General features: G+C 39.3%; 1 protein-coding gene across 3 annotated transcripts in view; it reads right to left on the bottom strand.

Annotated features, from left to right (window-relative positions):
• Positions 1–23,979, bottom strand: part of srcap (Snf2-related CREBBP activator protein) — a 39,769-nt gene extending 15,790 nt beyond the window's left edge. For 2 of the 3 annotated variants that reach the window (XM_056469456.1, XM_056469458.1), the window contains exons 1-18: positions 23,757–23,979; positions 18,500–18,581; positions 15,398–18,204; positions 8,474–8,719; positions 8,196–8,381; positions 5,876–6,016; positions 5,578–5,773; positions 5,261–5,430; positions 5,010–5,103; positions 4,835–4,924; positions 4,420–4,602; positions 4,100–4,320; positions 3,834–4,011; positions 3,614–3,750; positions 3,327–3,496; positions 2,197–2,389; positions 1,930–2,066; positions 1,572–1,758 (exon numbers count right to left, since the gene is read on the bottom strand). In XM_056469456.1, the coding sequence (XP_056325431.1) occupies positions 1,572–1,758; positions 1,930–2,066; positions 2,197–2,389; positions 3,327–3,496; positions 3,614–3,750; positions 3,834–4,011; positions 4,100–4,320; positions 4,420–4,602; positions 4,835–4,924; positions 5,010–5,103; positions 5,261–5,430; positions 5,578–5,773; positions 5,876–6,016; positions 8,196–8,381; positions 8,474–8,719; positions 15,398–17,728 (4,860 nt within the window). In that variant the 5' untranslated portion in view covers positions 17,729–18,204; positions 18,500–18,581; positions 23,757–23,979. The remainder of the gene's footprint in view (positions 1–1,571; positions 1,759–1,929; positions 2,067–2,196; positions 2,390–3,326; positions 3,497–3,613; positions 3,751–3,833; positions 4,012–4,099; positions 4,321–4,419; positions 4,603–4,834; positions 4,925–5,009; positions 5,104–5,260; positions 5,431–5,577; positions 5,774–5,875; positions 6,017–8,195; positions 8,382–8,473; positions 8,720–15,397; positions 18,205–18,499; positions 18,582–23,756) is intronic. The other variant, XM_056469457.1, reaches the window with a different exon arrangement.
• Between the last annotated feature and the right edge of the window lie 316 nt (positions 23,980–24,295).

Genomic DNA, 24,295 nt, shown 5'->3' with positions numbered 1-24,295 from the left:
TTTTTTTTATAGTAAACTTAACTGAGGGTCCAAGAAAAAAACAAAACAACACAACCTTAGAAATTTTCTAAACACTGAAATTTGTAAAAATGTGTCACTTGATAAAATCCACTGTAGGTATTAGGGATGTACAGTATATTCGGCCACCAAATGTGCATTTACGGTTTTAGCCAAAATATTTTTACCACTGAAACAACACAGCTGAAACAGTATGTTGTGATGATGCAAACAGAAACCACGGCTTGCACGTGTTGTCTGAAGCAGCAGGTTTGCAGTGTGTCTATTTGCTCCGTTCTGATCCTCTGCACTCCCATCCTGAGTGTACTCGTTCTGTGTTATAAAGATCATTCCTTGAATGCGGAAAAAAAGCAGTATGTATGCGAAATGATCCAGACTGCGATGGATGTGGAAAACCCGGGGTGTTTCACTTGCAAGTGCAAGCAGAGCTGAAGCAGTGTGCGCGCAGCCCAGGGGTAGAGCAGAAGCAGTGCTATATTGATACTTATACATTATCAAACTAGTGTGCAACTTAAGCAAAACCGATACTAAAATTGTTGGAAATTTGGTTTTGTAGTACGGGCCCAAACAAATTTTTGTTGCATTTTTTAATAGTTTAAGTTCATTTGATTGACTATATAAAAATCTGTGAATATTATTGATGCATTTATTGAGTAAAATACTATTGCTACTTTTACTGTAAAAAGTCCCCATTCCCAGAAGTGATAACCCATTGTTGCAATGTGTTTTTTTAATTGCAATGCCTTGATTTTAGTAAAGTCATAAATACAATGGTACTAATAATTGTCATAATTTATTTTGGTGTTTTGGTTTCGGCCTTGGTTTTCACTTTTTCGCTCTTGGCCAAGAATTTTCATTTCAGTAGTAGGTCTACTTCGTTGACAGGGCTATATGTCACTGTAATTTGCAGTGACATATACTGTTAAGGAAAGTGACAAATACTGTGAAGGAAATGATGGAAAGCAGAAGATAAAGAAGAAGAAGAGTCTCAAATGAAGCCAAAGAGAAAGATAATTTGTATAGTCATTTCAGCAAAACACTAATTTTTTGAATATCCCGATGCCTAGGGGTCGACATGGTGGCGCAGTGAGTAGCACAATCACGTCACAGCAGGAAGGTCGCTGGTTCGAGCCCTGGCTGAGTCATTTGGCTTTTCTGTGTGGCGTTGGCATGTTCTCCCCATGCTACGGGTCCCCCCACAGTCCAAAGACATGCGGTACACAGGTGAATTGAATAAAAACTAAATTGGCCGTAGTGTATGTGTGTGAATGAGTGAGTATGGGTGTTTCCCTGTACTGCATTGTTTATAATTCACTGGTTTTGCCACTGACTGTACATCAGTAAAACGTCATTATAGAATCATGGTGAATTGTGGGATTAAGTAAGTACACTTGAATATATCCACTTTGGACATCCCAATAAATGTCTTGTCAGGTGATTCAGGACAGATACTGCTTTCAGGACTACTAGACACTTTTATACAAATTCAAGACACCCCTGATATAACTACATAAGCAAAAGTAAAGCTTTGGTAATTGCTTGTATTTACTTACCTCAAAAGGTGAAGTCTCAAGAGCCTGCTGAGCCAGTGAAGCAGTAGAATAGATGATGTCCTTTGTGATGAAAGGAGACTGTATGGGCCTTGGATCAAACAGGTTTGGGTGATTACACACCTTCCGCAGCTGCATCAGGATGTTGATCACAGACATGAAATGACCACTGGCTAAAGTCTCTCGTGTCCTAGGAGTATATGATGTGGGAAACAAAGAAAAGATTAATAATTAGGGGGAAAAGTATTATGCGACGTATTAACAAAAATTAACCAATCAACTATCCAAGAATAGAGCTTGCAAGTTACCATCATTGTCTTTCTTTAACCCCCATTGATGTGTGCTTGCCCTAGTTACTTACGAGGCCTGAGCCATGAAGTCATCATAAAGAAAGCGCTGTCTTTTGGAGAGTCGACAACGCACAACATGCTCATATTTTTTAGGCATTTGTTTCTCCACATCTGCTTTAATTCTTCGCAGCAGAAAAGGTCTTAGTACCTAGACAGACACAGAGACACAGCAAGATTATGTACAGCTGAATGTTTTAATATATATTACTTCAAACAGACCACAATTAAACAAAAAATGTTACTTATTTCATCCATAAATGCAATAAATGAGGCTCTACCTTGTGAAGTCGTTTGACCAAGCCCTCGTTGTACTCCTGGCTCCCTTCAATCATGCCAGTGAGCGGGTTTGAGAACCACTCCTTAAACTCACGATGGGATTGGAACACGTGTGGCATGAGGAAGTGCATAAGAGACCACAGCTCCATTAGGCTGTTCTGGAGTGGGGTTCCTGTGAGCAACAACCGCCTTTGACTGTAAGGAAATAAACAAACATTACATCTCATTAAATGGGTTTTGCACATAAAACAAAAAAGTACAAAAATGAGCAGAGGCCTGTTGCTAAATTTGCAGTTGGTTTTAGCAAACTCTGAGTTTTGGGCTCAAGAAGGTGGGTTGATTTTGATCGGGGTTCGTTAACACATTAACTTACACGACGCGGCTAACTTGCTGCTGAGAAAGTTTTATTCTGGGTTAGAGAGTGCAATCTTAAACTGAGACAATCAGCTGTGAGTAAAGTCATTTATATATGATGCAATAAAGCCACTCCCAATACCTGTTCATCTATCCTTATAATTTTAATAATAATAATTCGAATAATTCAATCTAATTTGGGGTGCGTCCCAAATCGCATACTCATGCACTAAAATACGCCATTATGTAGTATAAACAGTGCATTCACACTGGAAACTCTGAAAAGAATAAATGCACAATAACAGCACCAGATGATGCACTTATTTAACCGGTAAAAAGAAGTGTGGAATGATGGACACATCACACACTCAGCTGCCTCAGCTTTGCTCATGTAGTGGAAGAGGCGGGGCTATCGAGCACTCATGTTGGATTACTTTATTTATTTTGGTTTGTGAAAGCAGTATTCTCCTACAAGAGTGATTATAGTGCCTCCTGAAGGTGAATGCAGTTATACTTACGGCAGGTGTGATTTGGTACTAATTTGGCAACCGTCAAACGTCATCAGGTAAATGGTTTGAATTTCCGCTTAGTAAAAAAAACCTTTTCCATTTGGGATGACACTACATACATATACTCTGCTGTTGAGTGTGTAAGTGCATAAGTACATAGTACATAAGTGCATAGTGTGCCATTTAGGATGCAGCTTTTCTGTGAGTTTTGTTCAACATGCCTCTGTTAATCAATGATCAAGCCCATAACAGATACTGTTTTCAAGTACCTGTTAAAATTGAGCAGGCTTTGCCAGCGCTGGGACTTAAAGTTCTTGATGTTCTGGGCTTCATCCAGAATGAGGTACCTCCAAGACTTGCGTCTAAAAGCCTGATGATCTTGCAGTACTAGCTTATATGAGGTGATGCACACATGGAAAGCATTGGGTTTGGTCCAGCCCTGACAAGAAGGGAAAAAAGAAACAAATCTAAAATCAAGATGACTGAAAAACTAAATTAAACCACAAGAGAGTTCATTTTATTTTGTAATTTATATTGTCATTAGTGTAATAATTACTTGTCTCTTCAGTTTGCGCTCCTTCTGACTGCCATAATAGGTGAGGATTTTGAATCCTGGGCACCAGCGCTTCAACTCCATCTCCCAGTTGAGCATTACACTAGTTGGCACAATGATCAGATGTGGACCCCAGTTACCTATAAAAGCAAGCCTGTTATAAAATGGCGTACACCCACTATGTGCTCAACACAGATTATAAAGTATTATGTGGACTTTTTACCCTTTACACATGCTAGATGAGCTAAAAGAGCGATGGTCTGAATGGTTTTGCCAAGCCCCATTTCATCTGCAAGTATGCCATTGAGTTTCTTCTCATTCATGGTGACCAACCAATCCAGTCCAATGTGCTGGTACTCACGCAAGGTACCATAAAGCAGGAACGGAATTGGTGTTTTGACCTTGTTTTAAAAAGAAATCAAGCAACTACCGTTAACAATACTGCAACTGATAAAGTGTTCTGCGGAATCTGAGGACTTGCAGAGCTACCTTTGTTGTTGCCAGTGTATATCCTTTAGGTTGAAGGCTCTCAGCAGTAGCAGCAATATGGCTTATTTCTTTCTTAGGCCGAGGAGATGTTGGTACAGAAGGACTCTGATCACCCTCTCTCAGCAAAACCTCCATTCCTTCTCCTCTATCATCCTCATCATCACTCTCCTGCACATTATCATGCTCATCTTCTTCCTCAGTATCTACAGCTGCTTGAGAATCTGAAAATTCAATGGATCATAGTGGGAAAAGCTGATGATGTGCTGTCTTTATTTACTTCATACCACAACTAATCGGTGCAAGTGGCTCCCTCATCATACATTTTAGCTCACCTGAGGAGGAGCCACTATCATCAGCACTGTCCTCTCCCTCGGTCTCTTCCTCTGCCTCCTCTTCAGTTCCTTCTGACTCCTCTGAGGAGTCTGCTGATGCTGAGGGCTCCTCAAAATCAGAGGCATACGCTCCTCTGTATTTCTCTAGGAGCTCTTCCATGCTCATCTCCCCTGTGAAACAAAAAACACAAGTGAGTACTCCTTAACTCATAATTAAACTGTTTGAAAGGTTCATGCTCGGTATGACTTCAAAGGATGAAGGATTTTCTAAAAGGAATTACTAATATGAATGATTAAAATTATAGTTTGGTCAGCTAACATCTTTAGAAATAGAAAGACATCTCTTAAGTCTCACACTTTTGAGCTGTTCCATCTCCATTTAAAAAAACAGTACTTAATTTACCCTCTTTAGCAAGATCATCCAGTTCCTCTGTATGGTCTCCCTCGCCTTCAATAACTTCCTGGGCTTCAATGGTTTCTTCTTCATCTTCCGCTAAAGAGAAGCAAAGGTCAACTTAAGCTGCATATTTCCATTTATATTAATATGACTCTTGAGTTAAGAGTAAAACGCTACTAACCATCTTCTTCATTGGCACTGAATTCTTTGTCTTCATCTTCAACTGTTAAAGATGAAGCATCTGACTCCTCCTCCTCCTCCTCGGATTCAACATCCTATGGAATTAGAAAAAATATTTTAATGTGTGTGAACTGAAAAAAAAAGTGATCACTTTAACCAGAGACTGTTTAACAGAGGCTACCCCCAAACAATACTGCTGAAAACACTGCATATGACTACTGTGATGGAGTTGATCCTTGAAGATGGCTTTACCTGGGGAAGAGTTAAAGTACTGAGTAGCTGGTCAAGAGGCAGTGTGCTCTCCTCCCTCAGTAACTCAATCTCTCGCTTCTGTGTCTCTGCATCATTCCCCTCCTGTTGCTCCTCAACATCTATAGTCTCTTCGTCATCCTCTTCCTCACAAGGGGGCTCAAAGTCTCTATCTGCAGGACAAAAAGCCACAAGCTAAGCTCAGTGAAAACTTGTTTCATGTGATCAAAAACACACCATTTCTAGTTCAGATTTTCAGTTCAGTTTTATTACAGTAACTTTATCTAAACACAGACAATAAACCAAAAGCCAATCCTCACCATCCTCATCAACAGGATTAGGCTGTGATTGTTTAGAGGCAGCTGCTGTGTCTGAACTCTCTACAGGGGCGCCTTGCAGGGACTGACTTAACAAGTCTGAGTAACGCTCTGTCTGACCCACAATGAAATCCAGCTGAAGATCTAGAGCCTTCTTCCGCTTCTCCTCCAGTCTGGACTGTTGTTTATATTGGACCACCTGTGTACAGCAATTAGCGCGGATCAGATGAAAGCGTCAATCACTGTTCTTACAGCAACAGATTTCATAGAGATGGCAACAGGAATTCCTATAAAAAGGCACCTTTTCAACACTGCTCCAGAAGGCACGGACCTCCTTGGCAATAGAAGAAGCAACTCTTCTCAGTTTGGCCTGCTCCTCACGTTTTGCTCTCTCCTCCTTCTGCCTCAGCTCCTCATGGTGGCGCATCACCATTCGCACAACCTAAAAACATGTTGAGATTTTTGAAGAGTCCTGAAACACTAGATTACATTTTGAGAGTGTTTAATTGAGATGTTTCTTTTACAATAGACAATGCTTGATTCTGAATCTTGAATCTCTTAATTTCATCTATAGAAGAAAGCTGTCTATTTTGATGCATTTTATGTCATTCTCAACCTCTATTGAAGACATTGATGGATACAGTGTAGCTTATGAAAAACACAATCATTGATATGTTTGGGTCTCATAAATATTTATGCTTAATACTAGGGTAACACGCTTTCTTATATAAAAAGAACATATGCTAATTTCCTATGGCAGACACTTAAGGTTGGGATACACCAAGCCAAAGCTAAACAATTAGCAGAGACTAAAAGCAACGATGTTGTCACCATGCATTTGGTCTTGTTTGGACCAAAAGCTGCAATGAACACACCAAACAGATGGCAGCAAACTAAAACAAAAGTGTGCATTCTGCATCTGTGTGAGGGGAGAGGAGAGTATCTTTACACTCCCGCAGGTGGCAGTAATCTGCTTTCTCATTCCATGAAGGTAAACCAGAACATGAAATGCGCACATACAAAGTGTAAACAAAGCTGTATTTAGTACCATTATCACAGTGCTTGCCACTAATCAAGTAGGGATTCGCTCGTGCAAATTATGTCTAAGGATCTAATAATCCATATCGTTTGCAAATATTTGAGAAATGTAGCAAAATTACACCTGGCTTCTTTGTGTTCCCTCTTGACTTGAAATGTTTACGTTACTGCTTCAGACAGTGGTCATTCTATATGCTGAATCAGGCCAACCCAATATAATTTTAACCTGAGGACAGAGAATATGTGTGGAACACACTAAACAAACTACCTGGAACCAACCGGTCTTCACAGACCTTTAATAATACTGATCAAACAGGTTACATTAAGAAGGCTTAAATATAAATATTCAAAATTAATAATTATATATATATATATATATATATATATATATATATATATATATATATATATATATATATATATATATATATATATAAAATATATATATAACAAATGCAACTGATTGTGTATTTACAAAACAATATATTTAATAGGGCTGGGCTATATTGCAAAAAATGATCACAATATTATGTTTCATATCATCCGATATCAATAATTATTGAATATTTTTTAACAATACATTTAGGAATATTAGGATTTAACCATTTTATTTAATTTACCAACATTAAGGCAAATAGTTTTAATAGTCAAAAACAAAAATATATAATGCTCTTTATAATAAAATAAACATAAGTGTTAAAAAGACTTACATTTGATAAATAAAATGTTACGTGTGTGCAATGGTAAACTGTAAACGCTGAACAATCAAAGCAAACTTTAAGGTAGATCAACATCTGTAAGTTGAGAATAATAATGATACAGTAAACCTCAAACACTTTAAACAAAACAAATTATGATAATCAAACCTGAGCTTTCAAGTAAAGGAACCAATCATCATTATTCAAATACATTACAAATTGTGACTGCTAAAACATCTTTCCGATGGGGAGCTTGTGGCTGGGATGCACATAAAAAGAAACCAAAAAGCCACTTTGGCGACATCATTTTTTATTTACAATCTCCTTGCTGCTGCTATACGGCACTCATTTTTTTACGCGTGCTGTTATTCTGACATGAAGTAAAGAGCGTGAGTGCATGGATTCCTTAACCATTTACAATGGGCTTTGCACTCCCCTGGCGTCTCTCGTAACTAGGTGACCATCAAGCATTTTCTCAGAGGATGCCAAACGGACATCCAATGAGGCAGCTCCGATGCAATTTAATGGAGAAAAGTAAAAAGCACTGCAGTGTTTGGGTGCCTTGTGCTTGTCTGAGGTAATTAGTCTGCTGTTATTATTGAAATCTGTATATCCCATACAAAGTATGAAGCAGATTGGTTAGTTCTACTCTCGGTGCACTCGAGGCATGCGAAATAGTTGTTGATGTTTTTAACTAGGTGCGGCTGGAAAATGCACTTTATTCCCTCTCCCCCTTCTACGCTCTAGACTACTGCACTCATTTTTGCAGTTTTTCAGACCTTTGCTGAAAATCTCAAGGTAAACTCACAACTCTTTAATTATCCCAACATTTCCAAATTCAAAGTACATATTTGAAATATAGACAGCCTTAAATTGAACACGTACCTTTCGTGCAACTCCTCTTTTCCATCGCCTCTCTTGTGCAAAGTCTGCGGAGAGCCACTGCATTTCCTCACAGAGGTAATCCCAGTGATCTTTAGGCCGTACTGGTTCTGTTATACGAGACAGACGTTTCAGGGACCAAAAACCTTCACGTTTTAGTGCAAGGGTCCGATGTTCTATTTCTGCTTCCTGTTAAAAGTGAAAAACAAAAAGTTTGACCTCTTGTAATAGCAAATCAGTGTATTTCAGTGAAGTAAATGCTGTAATGCGTTTTCTCTCACATGCTTTGCCAGTTCTGCCAAGTCTGTATGCTTTGGGGTTGATTTTGGTGTGGTTGTCTGCTCTGACTGGGAACACTGGGAGGAAGTGGAGGGCATGTTTTTGCCATGAGAGTTGCGTATAGGTGAGGCTCTGCCTGTATGAGAACGAATCCAGTCACTAGATGAGGGAGACGGAGATGAACATGGCACAGGGGAGGTGGAAGGAGTTGAGGCTGCTGTAACCTTGCCTGCAATCCACTGGCAAACCTTGGGGCAGACAAATAAAACAGTGTATCTGGTTGCATGTCTGCACTTTATTACTCAGACTAGAGAACAAAGGAGTGACAGAGAGCCCAAGAAGAGATAAATGTGCTTCATAAATTGTCTAGAAGAACATCTTGGTGAGCAAACATCTTATAACCTCTCTCCTGGTTTCTAAATAACACATGCTACACTGGATAAAATACTTCCTTACACTCAGCTCTATTTTCTTGTTAAACTGAACATTTTATCATGGTTTACTCATCCTTTACTTGTTCAAAACCCGTTTGACTTATTTTCTTCTGTTGACCTGAAAGATGTTTTGAAGAAAGCTGGAAACCTCGAACTATCGACTTTCATCGTATGTCTTTCCTATTGGACACCAATGGTTCTTTTTCTGCTCTTTTCACAAAATAAACTCAAAGGTTTGAAACCACTTCAGTGTGAATAGATCATATTTTTGTGGTGAAATATCCCTTTAAGTTAAGTTACAGTGGAAAGGAAAAAAATAAGCTTGTAAGTTAAAGCAGTGACAGACAGATATATATTGCATGTCAATTGTCTGGCCATTTCTGGCATCAGCCAGAAAATTTGCCTCAGCTGACTGAACGGTAGATTTACTTTCACTGTTAGTGAATTGATATAATGTGTAAAATGTGTGTTTATTTTTCTAAATGTGTTTTATTACACTTAACACCAAAAAATAAAGGGATCAGCCTTTGCAAAACACATATCGGTCAATCACTTTTTGGAAAAAACAGGATCATCGCATCAGCTTGCAACGATCAAATCTGGTGGATGCCTGACACCTCTTACCTTCAATAACAAGTCTTGTCTGTCTGTCTTGCTCTGCCCACGCTGGAAAACACACATGGCTCAATATACAGCCAAGAAGTGCACTGGTATCAAACTGTGGCTTAGATATTTTATACAGTCTCAAAAACATTTGAAAAATGAACACACTTTGCTGACTACCTGTGATGCTCACTGTGGAGAAGTGAGACTTCTCTCCTCCGTCTCTAACGGCCGCACCGGTACACACACGCACACATCACTTACCTGCATTCCTTCCTCCTCCGTCAGCTGTGTAATGAAGAGTGCACGCGTAAATTCACCAGCATACAGTCATCCCTCCAGTTTCATTTCTCCCCTCCAGCCTCACACGAAGCATACACTTAAACACACACATTGTCTTCGTGTTTTTGTTTGTTTGTCTGTCTGTTTGTTTGTCTAGGGGGTTCGGCCAAGCCAAGCGAAGGGATGGCGCGCGCTTATTACATCAGAAGCCATGGTGGTTCGCGCGCTGAACGTCTGACCGTACCATTTGTGTTGTCTGTGGGTACAACCAGCATTGTTGTTTGTCCTGTTTTAAAGGAAAGAAGTTAATGGGTGTATGTATTTCATGTTATATGTCGTATGTGTCTGTTAAAGCACACGTGGATATTTAATGTTTAAAGAGATGCCATTTAAGGCGAGTTTAAAGGAAGTATATTTTATTTACCTGAATGGCTGGCGTCAATCGATGGGCGGAGTCTGTCGTATAAAGAAGGACGCCAGACTCCAGCTCGGGGTCAGTTTATCTGGCGAGCGAGCGTGCCGTGGCAGAGCCATGAGTTTCTCAGTAAGTAGATACGATATACAGTGGTTACGGTTTTGATTGTTTTGTGTTGTATGTATCCGTCTTTAGATTTGATACTTTGCATTTTATATATATAATTTGTTTTTGGTGTCAGGCCTCCTAGTGGGCCCACTCTGGGTTCACAACTTTACAACATCGCAGTTGGTGTCAGAAGTGGCGGCCGCCCAGAGGACAGATGATGATGAGGAGGGGGAGGCAGGGTCTATGATCCGCGGTGAAGGACGCAGCTTGGCGTAGGAGAGGCAGCTACGGAGCGTCCCAGCACCGGTGAGCCTTCTACTCGGTCCAGTGAGGGCATGGCGAGTATGATGTGGGATTTCCTTGAGGCGCAGCAAGCAAAAGACAAGTGTGTTCGTGAGGTGTGAGTCGCTACGGCCAATGGAGCAACGCCATAGCCCAGTAGAGTATCCACGGGGGAGACTTCATACCCACCACCGCAGTTTCATCACTCCAACTCTAACGGACGAGTCGTCCAGAAACTCCGTTACCACCCTTGAAGGCAGATGACGACATCGAGAATTATCTTGAGACCGAGAAAACCCATACACTGATCTGTTATGCTGTCAACAAGGACACAAAAAAAGCATCGGTATGCCCTGCTAGGAAATAAAAACTAACTGGTTTTTGTTATACACCAAGAGAGGGCGATGCTAAAATGTTGGACATTAGCCGCGTTTCCACTCTCGCGCCTAATGCGAGCGAGCCAAGGCCAGTTGCGTTTCCACTGTCACTTCCGGGGCCTGATTGGGCCAAAGCGGGGCTTTCTCGGGGCTAGCGGCTGGCCTTTTTCAGCCTACCTTGGCTGAATACCTTGGGCCAGCTGGGGCTTCGGGGCGGAGTGAATGAAGAGGCGGACTTTGCCCGAGTCTGGTAAAGTTGCATGCTGTCATTACACCGATCGTACATGAGTACATGCACTAAATAAATAAGGGAAAGGGAACTTGTAGCTGGTCAGTTTAAGATGGGCTATTCCATAAAACGCCTTTATAGGCTAGGGGTCTTTTGCTTATGATCACCCTTGTTTCCATTTTAAATGAAATGAAATGCTATTTCATATAATAAAGTTTTAACTTAAAAGGGACTTTTCTTTGCTGCGTCCTGTTTAATTACGCATAATAATCTTTAACCCCCATTAAAGACACAGCAGCCAGTAAAGATTGTCAAGTTTAAATTTGTGATTGTATGTGACGCGTGAGACCGGGCAAAAGAACGCTTGCTTGACAACTCTGATGCCGCAAGCGGCTTTTTTTTGTTTTGTTTTTTTGGGAGATCATACACAATATGAACACAACAAAGACATTACTTTACAAATGACGTGTCCACTTTTGTAGGCTCAATAATAGTGTCATATCTCGATTAAAATAGCCTAAGCTATATTGAAATTTAAGTAATTACAAATATCGGATATAATAAACGCATTAAATAAACCAATATAAAACCAACAAAAGCTATGACAAAGTAGGTGTATATACAATACATAAATTAAACCGTTTTTAAGCCATAACTTTTTTTTTTCATTTTAGAAAGACCTATCTGAAAATGTTTTTCTTTCTAAAAGCAGTAACCGCCAGAGGAGGTTTAAAATATTATTTATAAAGACCTTGGATACGATGATATTAATCAAATTGTGCAATTGTTTTTTTTTTTTTTTTTTTTTTTTGGGGTGAGTGAAAGCAGAAATTACCTTTTACGAACTCATTGGAGAACTGCAAATATAAAATGTGTTCTATGTACTCAAAGCGTTAAGTTTTTATATGATGTGGTAAAATTACATTCTTAAATTTAGACCATTTTTAATGAATAGCTGCTGAGTGCAACGAATCATAGGCTAGACTATATTTTATTGCTTGCTCTTATGTGCTGAAACGCATAACACTTTCCTTAAGATCACCAAATAATATGCAACATCCTTAAATAAAGGGGAATTACCTTTTTAAGTGTCATATAGCCTAGGGAAAACATGTTTTAGGTCTCTCCAAAAAAAATCATCTTCGCCAGTTAAAGCCAGGAGAAAAGGTACTGTTACTTTTACCCACATCCACCAACAAACTTCTGGTGAAATGGCAGGGGCCATACGAAGTGACAAACATGATGGGGCCAGTCACTTTTATGAGATTCTCCATCCAGAAAAGAAAAATCGACAGGTTTACCACATCAACCTGCTGAAGGAGTGGAGACAGACAAAGAAGGAAGCGGAGAAAGTATTGATTGTGAGAGAGGTGAAGGAGGATGAAGATGAACATGCTGAGGAGATTGTTACAGCCGAGACAAGCTGCTAAGCTAAAGCTGGATCACCTAGAGGAGGGCAAGAAACACGAGTTAAGAGGTACTCGATGCTTACCCGTCATTGTTCCAGGAGAGGCCAGTAAGAACAGAGGTAACATCCAGCTGACAGCCACAACACCAAGACAACGACCAAATTGTGTTCCTGAAAAACTGTTAAAGCCACTGAAGGAGAAACTAAAAACCATGAAGCAATTGGGAGTAATTGAACCATCGTCATTTGAGTGGAGCAGTCCTATAGTCATTGTCCCAAAAATGATGGATCTTTAAGGATCTGTGTGGACTTCAGGAAACTTAATGCTCAATCCAGGTTCAATGCTTACCCCATGCAGAGGATCGATGAGTTGCTGGAGAGAATAGGGCAGGCCTGCTACATAACTACACTGAATCTGTGCAAAGATTACTGGCAGTTTCCCCTTCATCAAAACTCCTCACTGCCTTTAGAACCCCTCTTGGCCTCTATATCAGTTTACTGAACTTCTGTTTGAGTTACATGGGGCATTTGCAACATGCCAGCGCCTCATGGACCGTGTTCTCCAGGGTTGTGAAAGTTTTGCGTCTGCTTGCCTAGATTACGTGGTAATATCACATGTGGGTGGACCATCTGAAGCGGGTAAAACAGGCCCTGGAGAAAATTCAAGGAGCGGGTCTGTCCTTAAATGTGACTAAGTGCGAGTGGGGACTGAAAGAAACCAACTACCTGGGGTACAGACTGAGCAATGGTGGACTCCGACCACAGGTGGACAAGGTAGAAGCAATTCGGAGGAGCCAAAAACCTAGGACCAAAAAGAAGGTACATTCCTTCCAAGGATTGAGCTGGTACCGACGCTCCATCCCCGACTTCACATCGACAGCAGCACCCCTAACAGACTTACTCACTAAAGAGATGAAGAATCCAATCGTTTGGACTGATGCCTGTGGACTACCTTAAAAGAGAGGCTATGTACACATCCTGTGTTAAAGAGCCCTGATTTCTCTCAGATTTATGATGAGTGGACTCGTCATATAGAGGGATTGCAGCGTTTGGTTAAGTTTTGGTGAAACTTATTTTTGCAAACCTTTTACAAAAAAACAAAAAACCTTTTTTGATCCACATCTGTTGTGATGCTGCGGAAGTAAAACATTATTTTGGTATAAATGTCAGTTGAATAAAATAACTGAAATGCAGATTATCATGTGTGTTTTTTTTATTGTTGTCTACAATATAGAAAAAGGTAGGTTATAGTTTTATAAAACTGATCAAAAATATTTATAGAAATAAGAGACCTATTAAAGGGGATAATACTGTAAATTAACATTTGTTTAGTTTTTTTTTTAAGCGGGGCTTCAGTTGCTGTTGCTTTTAAAGTGCCCTGTAACGGGAGAACCGCATCCACTACTTTCTGGTTGGCATGTAGTTCAAGCTCACATGCATTTTGTGTAGATAAACACAACTTGTAATATGACATTTTCATATTGTCTCTAGGCTTTGATTAATTTTATTTATAATGCGTTGTGTAGAAAACCTACATGCCTCACGTCAGAGGCAGTTCCATTTTAAATGGTACACTGGGTGAACCACCTGCTTTTAGAAATGTACTAGAAATAATAATAATAATAATATTATTATTATACAATTATTATTCTAAATGTATAACAGAAATCAATCCTACATGTAGCCTAACTGTAAAAAATGTAAAGACACTACTGGAGTGATGTGCTAAGATCTCTTAAGAAATCTTTTGCTTTAATATTAAAGACAATTCTATAGAATACAAAAAAATATCTTATGTAATTATCTGTTGTCTTAGACCCGTCTTATGGCTGAGAATTAAGTCTTACCTCCCTAATTCATCATCTCTCCTTTCTGCTTCATAGCCATATAGTCAAAATAAGATCATCATATTATAACTTTAGTTTTGTCGACTTGCAAAGCTCGCTGTGTACCGACACCTCTGCATAAAAGTTACTCCGGTTTCATAGTAAGTGGTGTGTATTTTATCAGCGTGCATGTTAACAACCATATTCACACCAGGAGCAGAACAGAGCGTGAGGCGCATGTATGCGTCAGTTTGCTTTCACCACCGTTGTTTTGGTTGCGCTTGGAGAATAAAAACTTGTGCATGCAAAATACGCCAAATGTGAATGGCCTCTAACGTCTTTATTCGGGGATTACTACTTTAAATTAATTTACACTTGCATAAAGTAAAACGTATCTCAAAGCTTACTGGGGCTCGTTTTCTCCTCGTGCCACCTCCCCAGCAAGATGCCGTCCTGGGCATCGACCATATTGCTCATGCCTACATACGCCACTGCTTACACTACTTTAAATGTTTACTGTGTTAACCAATATTGATGGTCATTTTTAATAACCCAACAGCGTTGATTTAATTGTTTTCTGAATCCTGTCATACTTTTATCAACACCATTTTTAACAAGGCTTTAAATCTAACACCAGAGTGACCCGGTGGTACCTCACATTACAGCGTTTCCAGTTCAAGATAAGTCATTGCCCTGGGAGGAAAAATTTAGTAGCCGACTTCCTGTCCAGGTTTCCGGACAGTACGCGGCTTGGAGAGGGGGAGGATAATGTGGAGAAGTGAGACTTCTAGTGAGATTGTAACTAAACATGCCATCAAACACACACAAATATATATATATATATATATATATATATATATATATATATATATATATATATATATATATAAATAAAAATAAAAAAATCACTGCCACATATCTGATAAAGTTGTAATGTGAGTTAATAACTCCTTTTTTTTTACCTTATTCGCTGTTGGATTGGGCACAGCATTACTGTCCTCATTTTGGACCTCTAAAGAGCTATCAGCCTCTCCGTCGCTGCTTTCTTCCACAGAAGCATCTAGAGGGTCCAGGATGGCGTGCTGAGAATCTTGCACTGTTGACAAAAGTTTGTCTGGTAACTGTTGCTGCTCCAAATCCAGGGCACCCCCTAAAGATATTAAATCTTGGAGTGGTTTGCCATCTGAAGACTGTTTACACTGATTCCCCACAGGGACAATATCAGACACAGGACCCCAGACACTTCCAGGAGATGGAGTAAGGTGGCTTTCTGAATTATGGAGTTTCACTGAAGTTGATGAAGTGTCAGCAGAGGATTCCTTTTGAAGTATCAAAGCTCCTTTTGAGCTGTTCTGTGAAAGTACATTAGAAGTGGAAACAGTCCGGGATTGAGAAAGAGTGTTAGACACAGGGTAGTCAGCAGGTAACATAACATCCTTTAAGTTGGAGGATGCAGCTGTATCAGTTTTAGCAAGGCACTCTGAAACTTTGTTCGATTCATCACTAGGTGATTTATCCAGGATAGAGGAGTTCTGCTTTGTTGCAATCCTAGCAGACAGGGAAGAAGGTTGTTTAAGGGAAGTTCTGTCTCCCTTCTTTAAGATCAGTAGCTTTGGGTCAATCGTGCCCAGTGAAATTAACGACACACCTGGGGTGTTTTCCACCACTACAGATTCTTGCTGATCATGCACAGAATCAAGTGTAACATCCAGCACTGTTGACGATAACCCTGTCATTGTTTTTGCAAGAGTGGGACTTGAATCATTATTTTGTTCGACAATAGCAGATACCTCTTTTTGTGCAGAGGGCATGATGGTTAATTCTTCGGTGGATTTGAGTGTAGCTGGATGAGACCCTAGATTACTCTGGACTTGTAAGTCTTGCGTCAATGTTTCCATTGGTTCCTGTTCTTTGTCAGTTAACAGCAGCTTAACATCACTGTGAATGGCAGCTGATGTAAAGCAGGGCACAGTGCATTCATATACAGCAACAGTTGACTGGGATTCAGGGCACTGCACCAGAGACTGCTCGCTAACCTCCATCTCGGCATCCTCAGGCTGTCCATCTATCTCACTTACAACCAGCCAGGTATCCTCCATGTCTGGCTGCATTAAAATACCTACATCAATCAAATCTTTCACTTCAACAGCATTGAGAGCCTCTGCATTCATTTCCTGCCTCTCCTCCTCATTCACAATATCCAGTGTGTCGTTCAGGCAAATCTGAATCTGTGAGAGTTTATGGTCTGTTGGAATGGACTCTTGTACTTGTTGAACCAAACAGTCAGAAAGATTTGGCTGGTCTGATTCTAACCCCCCTGAAGTCACACAGTTCTCAGCATGGGTGAGCAGTATGCTCCCATCCTGTTGGTAATTTGAGGACATGGATATTTTTATTTGATTGGCACTGTCATTCTGTTTCAAAATCGCATCAGAAGAGCCACAACCCATGACCTGTGACCTTTCACTCATTTTGGGGACCTGTGCAGTGTCAGTGCATGTACCATGCCCAGACAACTTTGGTTCATCAACAGAAACATTGCAAAGTACTTCTTTAGCAGCCACATTACAGTACAGATCTCCCCTTGTACTAGTCTCTTTAGACAAAGTAACCATTTTGGGGCTTGTATGAAGATACTGTGAGCTTAGCTCTTGCACACACTGCATGTTCTCAACCAGGGTGGGGATGCCAGGTGTTTTTGGAAGCGTGCTTGCCTTTTGTGTTTGACTACAGTTCTCTGTTGGATAACAGCTGCCCTTATCAGAGTCATTTGGAGTGTTATTTCCTCTGTTGGGAGTAATGTGCTGTCCCCCTTGTTTTGATGAATATCCTGAGTGAATAGAATTTTCACTAATTCCTTGCTTTGTTCCCCCAGCTGACAAGGTTTCACTAATGACATCTTTGTTTGATTTAAGCAGATCTTGTGTGACATCTTCCATAGTTTCTTTAGAGTCAAATTTACTAAGCTGCTTCGCTGAATTTGTTGTACTTTGTTTCTGCAGCACAGATGAGGCCCCGGTCTGATTTGTCTGAAAAAGGAGAGTTGTTTTTGGGTGTTCCATGCCTTTATCGGTTGACTTAACTGCACTTTTGACAGATGGGGTGACTTCAGTTTTTGGGGCACTGGGGCTTTCTCCAGATGTGTGCTTTCCAGACACGTTCTTGTTGTCCAATTTGATTGTCTCTGGAGGCAGGGGTCCCTTTGCGGTCTGAAAAGGGGCAGAGACACCGCCCACATCTCCATGGTGTTGGCTCCAATCTTGACAGTGGCCTTTGCTGGATCCTTCTGCCATAGTGGTTTCCCTGTTTCCAAGCCTTGTTTTGCTTGTGTTACACCCGTAAAGCAAGCCTTGTTTTTGCGTAATATCCGTCCTGCTCTCAGAAAGTCTGGCTGATGGAGTCTGAGTCTCCAATGTGTCTGTAAGCTTTTGTGAGTCTTCAGCAGTAGCTGACACCGGTCCTCTTTGGACAGCTGATAGCTTCTCTGAGTTGTTGATGCCGCTGTTTTGTTGATTGTGAGCAATGGCCTGTTCTTTACATGCAGTCTTTGAGTCCCCTTTCTGCTGCTGTAATCCAGTGCTGATGTCAACTGATGACAGTGATAGAGTGGCAGCTGCGACTGGCTGCAGGGCATGCTGGGGTGGCCCGGCCACATTCTGCGCAGCCACGGAGGTGCCACCCAGCACAGCCTCTGCCGGACAGGTGGGCCGCTGCACCGCCTTTTCCCCAGACTGCCCTGCTTCAGAACCGGCTCTGCTACACGCTGAACCTGAAACACAGAAGTGAGACATGACATGATTAACTCTTTATAAAGTGCAAGATAAATGCTTATAAACTTTTCAGGAAAGTATTTAAATAGCTGACAGAAATGGCACTTTAATCATAATCTCAAACCATATTGAAAATTGCTGGATTATTTAAGAAATAAAAAGAAATGGCTGGAAAGTTTAAATAATTTTAAGAGTGACAGACGCTTCATTTCTGAATAAATACACCGCAGCGCATTCTGAGAGAGCCTGTATAAAACTTAATGGGAATGACCTAATATTTGAATAAATAAATACCTGTATGTGATGAAGCACCAGTCTCTTCCGTGATTTCCACTTCCAGGATGCTGAGATCAAGTGTACTGCTGCATCTGAGGGTCTAACGATAAACACTGAATGAATTTCATGAATTAGATCTTCAATTTGTACTAACATATATCCAATCCAAAAGACATTACTGCATGACGGAGTATGAGGAGAGTGATGTTCTTATAATGCAAAGTATTGATTAATAAACTGCAGCATGATTAAGTAATTTACTCAAATCCTATCTGCTCGACGTGGTGCGTACTTACAATGCAAGTGCAGATTAATAATTCAGAGAAAACACTGGTAAAAACAATAGGATTGTAAAATTGTAATGGACATTCAGAATTTTTAATGGATTTTAAAATCCTTTTGGGCATTATGACTTAATTTACTGGAATTTCCACTTTGTCTTTAGGATCTGATTTTGATTTTAGAATTATTAGACTGCGATTAGATTTTTTTTTTTTAATGGAATTTCACTTTTTTTTCTCTATAGGATATTTTAATGGTCAGTTAATTATTTATAGATCACTATAGTATAGGATGTTTTTTTTTACTCAAAGACCTTTGATTTTTCTTAAAGTATAATCATTATAATAATAACATATAAAAGTTACAATATAATAAACATTTCAGTAAACATTGTATATTACATTATAAATAAACATATTAAGTTGAAATACAAATGAAACAATACACTTTGTTAATTTGTTTTTAATTTAATCAGCCTCTTCAGTTTTGCTAATAACAAAAATAAATAAAATAACAGTATCTCTTTTTTTAGAAGTGTTTGTGTGTGTGTGTGTGTGTGTGTAAAATACAATATATGTGGTATTTTTGTCATGAATTGTGTGCCTGCTTTTTTCCTCTTTTTCCTTTTGATTATGGTACATAGTAAAGCCAAAATGTACATTTTCCCACAACAATGACAGAGGTTTAAAATAAACTAAGGTACTATAAAGTATTTTCGGTCATCTTCATCACATGGTAAATTCTGACCAATGACGTTGGCCATTTCAAACGGCTATTTGGCCATTTCAAACGGGCCTATTCCTGCTTCAGGAGCCTACTCCTGCTTCAGCGGCTGCCGCGTATTATGTCTGCTCAAGCAGGTAAGTTAAGCCTTTCAACTGTGATCAAATCATTAGTTCTGCACTGACACGTTAGTATTTGCTTGCTAAAAGAAAAAAAATGACACTTTCTTTGTAAACTTTGTGTTTATGCAATTAACATACTACTTGTTTTTTCTTTCTTTGCAGTATTGGATGCCATCTAGTCCTGATTGCATTTTGACAGTTCCAGTCCTGCACAGTTATACTTGCCGATCAAGCACCTGAAGCTACCAAGCAGATTTGTGGACAGCTGTGAGCCAAACTCTTGGGAACCTAGCACGGCTACCCCTCAACTGGAAGCAATAACTGGAAACCAATGTAAAGACCCAACTGGTGTGATATGTTAAGATCATCCAAGAAATATTTTTTGCTAAGAATATAATTTAATCTTTTTTACAGAATTATCTGTTGTCTGAGAGCTGACTCTGGTGGCCAAGAATTAAATGTCTCCTTTCTGCTTCATATAAAACAATCTATCCTACAGGAGCCAAGCTCAGTCAAAATAAAATCAGCACATTATTTAAACTTTAGTTTTATCTGGTGATTAAAGTTGACATGCAAACTCACTGTGTGCAGACACTTCTGCATGAAAGGCTGTTACGCCGGTCTCACAACGCATAAGCAGTGCAAATTTTTTCTGCATGCATGTTAACAACTGGGATTCTCAGGGAATTGTGTGGGAATGGTTTTCTGCATGCATGCATCGGTTTGTTTTCTATTGAACTAGTTTGTTTGCATTCTCGTTCTCTCTTTCTCTCTCTGAAAAAAAAAAAACTAAATCAAAGTATAAATTTGTTTAAATGTTTAAATATCTAGAACTTTATCAGCCTGGAACTCCTGTAAATATTTTATTTCCTGAGTTCACCCCAAAAAATTCTTTACTTTGGAAATCTTAAGGTACAAATGGTAGAGAAAATACACACATGAAAATCTTACTTTGTTTTGTTTAACTGAATATATTTTTTATGTTTTGTCTCACTTAGATGCTGATACAAAAAGCAGCTTGGCCGCAGCATCCAAAGTGGGAACTTTTTGCAAGAGACAGGGTGATGGAAAGAGCTGAAGATCGGTGATCAGGCATAAATATATTGATGCCCCTGAGAGGACTGATTTATAACTTAATGTTATATTTAGTTGTCCTGTTTTATCATACGTGTGTGTGTGTGTGTGTGTGTGTGTGTGTGTGCGTGCGTGTGTGTGTGTGTCATTGATAACTTTTTATAACTTTTACATTGTAACACAAAACATAAAATAACAGTCAAAATGTATAAGTAGTTTTAGGTTAATAAAAAATTAAAATGTTTTTTAAGCACCAAATCATTAGAATGATTTCATGTAGGACGCAAATGCCTCAAATGCAGCTTTAACATGATTGGAATAAATCATATTTTAATACATTCAAATAGAAAATTTAACATATTAAAAAGAAATAATTATTTACAAGGTTACTTTTATACCTGCATTTTTATAAAATAAAGCAGTCTTGTCCCAAACCTTTGAAAAATAGTCCATGTTGTCTTTATAGTTTTAGATGGCTTCATTTATGACTGATTTTACTTTATGCTTTCAATATATGTAATTATGCAATTGAAGTAATATTGTGCTATTTTGCTACATAGTAAAAGTGAACTAGTTTTGTTTTGTGTTAAAGTCACAATGGCCCTGCATGTTCATAACCACTCTCCTTTGTATGAGTGCTTTACTGGGACCTTATAGGCACATTTTGTGCCTGGACTCAACTTAGTATTAGTGGGTCCTAACTATTTTGCTAATTACTAAATACCCACAGAGCATGCTCATGGGGCATACTTCAGACCCAGATACTGTGCCCCAGTATACCCATACTATGCCCAGTGGGGCTATATACACTCCACTTTGTGTTTACTTGCTATGGGCCCACAGTGGACTTCTGTTTTGTGTGGGCCAGCCTACAGTTTGGTCTGGCGGCATTGTATTTTTGGTCTAGGCATGTTTGTTTGGAAATTTGTGCACTAATACTGTACACTCAAGTACATGAAAGTGAGCTTTGGCAAACTGCATAATACATTCAAAACTATTGTATAGTAGGCTAAGAGAGACAATAGAAAAGCATATCTTAATTAAGATATAAATTGGATCCCATTAAATTACTGTAGAAATTATCCTAAATTACTTTTGTCTTGTCGTATAAGAAAGAAATGCTATTGAAATCCTATATGAATTGTTCCAAAATATGATAAAAATTCTAATTGGATTCCTACAAAGAAATCATATTGGAATCCTTTAGGATTTTTCAATACCACTCCTATAAGAAAGCTCCTATTGGAATCGTATAGGATTTAAACAAAATTCTGTAAGAAAACCTCTAATGGAATCCTATAGGAATGGTTCCAAAATATGATAGAAATCCTAATTGGAATCCTTAAGGATTTTTTGACAAGTCGGCTTATACCAAACACATGGTAAATTAAGAAAGGTACTGTGATTTTAAATAGGAACATTAACAGCTAACATGTTTTAAACACAATCACTTTCGTGTTAAAAAAAGATAAACTGTTGTATAGCCGGACAAACAGTCTCACATTCAGTACAATAGTGCGGGTGCTTCACGATAAGCTAGCCTTTAGCTACAATTTGCCGCCGATTTGGACGTTATTCTTATAACGTTAAAGCCGTTTATACACTTATAAAGACAATTACAGTGTTAACAATACCGAACACAAATAACAAATGCAGCCGGTAGATCTGTATGCACGAAGCGGGCGCGCTCACATGGGCCTTTAGCAGGCTAGCAATGCTAACAGCTCATAGACGTTACAATGGAGCCGACATGGTAACGTTTAATTTATATGGTTGGTATTTAAATGGCAGGGCGCTACAGCCTGTGATTTTTGTTGTTGTTGTTGTTGTAATAGTAGGTGAGACATTGTCTGTTATTATTTTATTATCTGACTCAGACAAACGCAATGAGATATATATTTATATACACACACCGTCTCAAGCTCTCAAAGGGCTGAACTGAACGGGCAAAGAGCGCGCGTGCACACATCGACTTCCATGAGAAGTTATGCAATGACCAGGAACAAACTACAATTCACCAAAATTCATATTGCGGGGTTTTAAAGGCCTGTCACTAAACATACATGTGTTGCTGGACATTTTCTTATACACCCATTTACAGGAACGACCTCTTGACGTCACAGCGCGGGGTCACGCTAGCCAAAAATGCCAGTCAAGTAGCGATGCCCGACTCGTGAACAACTCGTTCTGTCGAGTCGGATCTTTCAAAACGAAAGTTAGCGGAACTGTTACTGAAATTTAATTACTTTAAATGACCACGCAATTGTTTTACAATTCAAGCAATAAGCACATGAAATTGTCTCACTTTTATTAAATAATGTTAGCGCGCACACAATTTATTTATAAAGCTGTAACATTTAACGCATGCTAATTTTTGTTTGGGATTTAAGTGATTTGACAATATTAAATTGCGTAAAAACTATTAAAGACCAATTAAACACATGGTAGTTTATTTTGTGCAAATAATACAAAACGCCAAAATGTCTGAGACAAAGAATCACTGAACCAGTTTCTGAACCAGTTCTTTGTTCAAAAGAATCGCGCCGCAGAAATGAGTTGGAATTTCTATCACAACAGTTAGCATTTATAATGTCATGTTTTATTATATACCAGAATATCTGCATTTCGTGACTTAAATATCAAATGAACGGATGTTTTCAAAACTCTTTTAAAAGTTACATTACACACTAGAGACTAAAGTAACGCATAACATGCAACTTCGTTGTTGTAACGTTAGCACCCTCAGTAGCAGACTAGTTTCGTTTCCAGCTGCTCAAAAGTGTGTAGCACAAAGGAACCCGGAACACTCGCTAAGGTTTTATATAATCTGCATTAATAGTAATTTACACCTTAGTATGATCAATTGTGAAATGTGCAATTGATCCAACCGAGTCAGCTCAAGAAAGGCCGTACTGTACTCCTACAAATCTAATACTTCAATCACTCGCCTACTTGAAAGTCAACTTGTCCCGCCATGACACAATCCCCCCCAGTGACCCCCTTTCCCTCCTCCCATCACTTCCTCCCCAGCTTCCCCCCTCCTCTCAGCGCCGCCATCTTAAGTTCCCACCTACCTGAAATTTCCGAGCACTTTTCTTTTACTAAATTCTCGCTGAAGGAGTCGCCATCCGCATCAAATCGTACTCAATCCGTGTTAAGATTCTCCCGATCTGTCTCTCGGTACCCAGTGAGGTACTGGCAGGTTCGTAGGATCAAGTTGTAGAACGGTCCGAGTGAGACTGGGTCCGGGATCGCTGAATCTAGCGGTAGCGGGGAGGAGACTTTCGACGCAGCGAAATGGAGGAACGAACGACTGCTGACCAAGTTGCGGAGCGAGCAGACATCTCGCGAGACGTGCTTCAACCCGCGCTTCTCTCACTGCAGCCTCTAAGGCAGTCTCTACTGCACCCACATCTCTGCATTTATTAAAAAAAAATCACAATAAAGTTATATTTCTACAATAATTATACATTTAAAACTACGCAGGCATGTAAGAAAACATATTTGGCTCCTGAAATTATATATATATATATATATATATATATATATATATATATATATATATATATATATATATATATATATATATATATATATATATAAAAGATTATAT

The sequence above is a fragment of the Danio aesculapii genome, chromosome 12 (genome assembly GCF_903798145.1).
Source record: "Danio aesculapii chromosome 12, fDanAes4.1, whole genome shotgun sequence".
In the NCBI taxonomy this organism is placed as follows: Eukaryota; Metazoa; Chordata; class Actinopteri; order Cypriniformes; family Danionidae; genus Danio; species Danio aesculapii.
The sequence above is the reverse complement of the archived record's forward strand: the minus strand, read 5'-3'. Positions and strand labels throughout refer to the sequence as shown.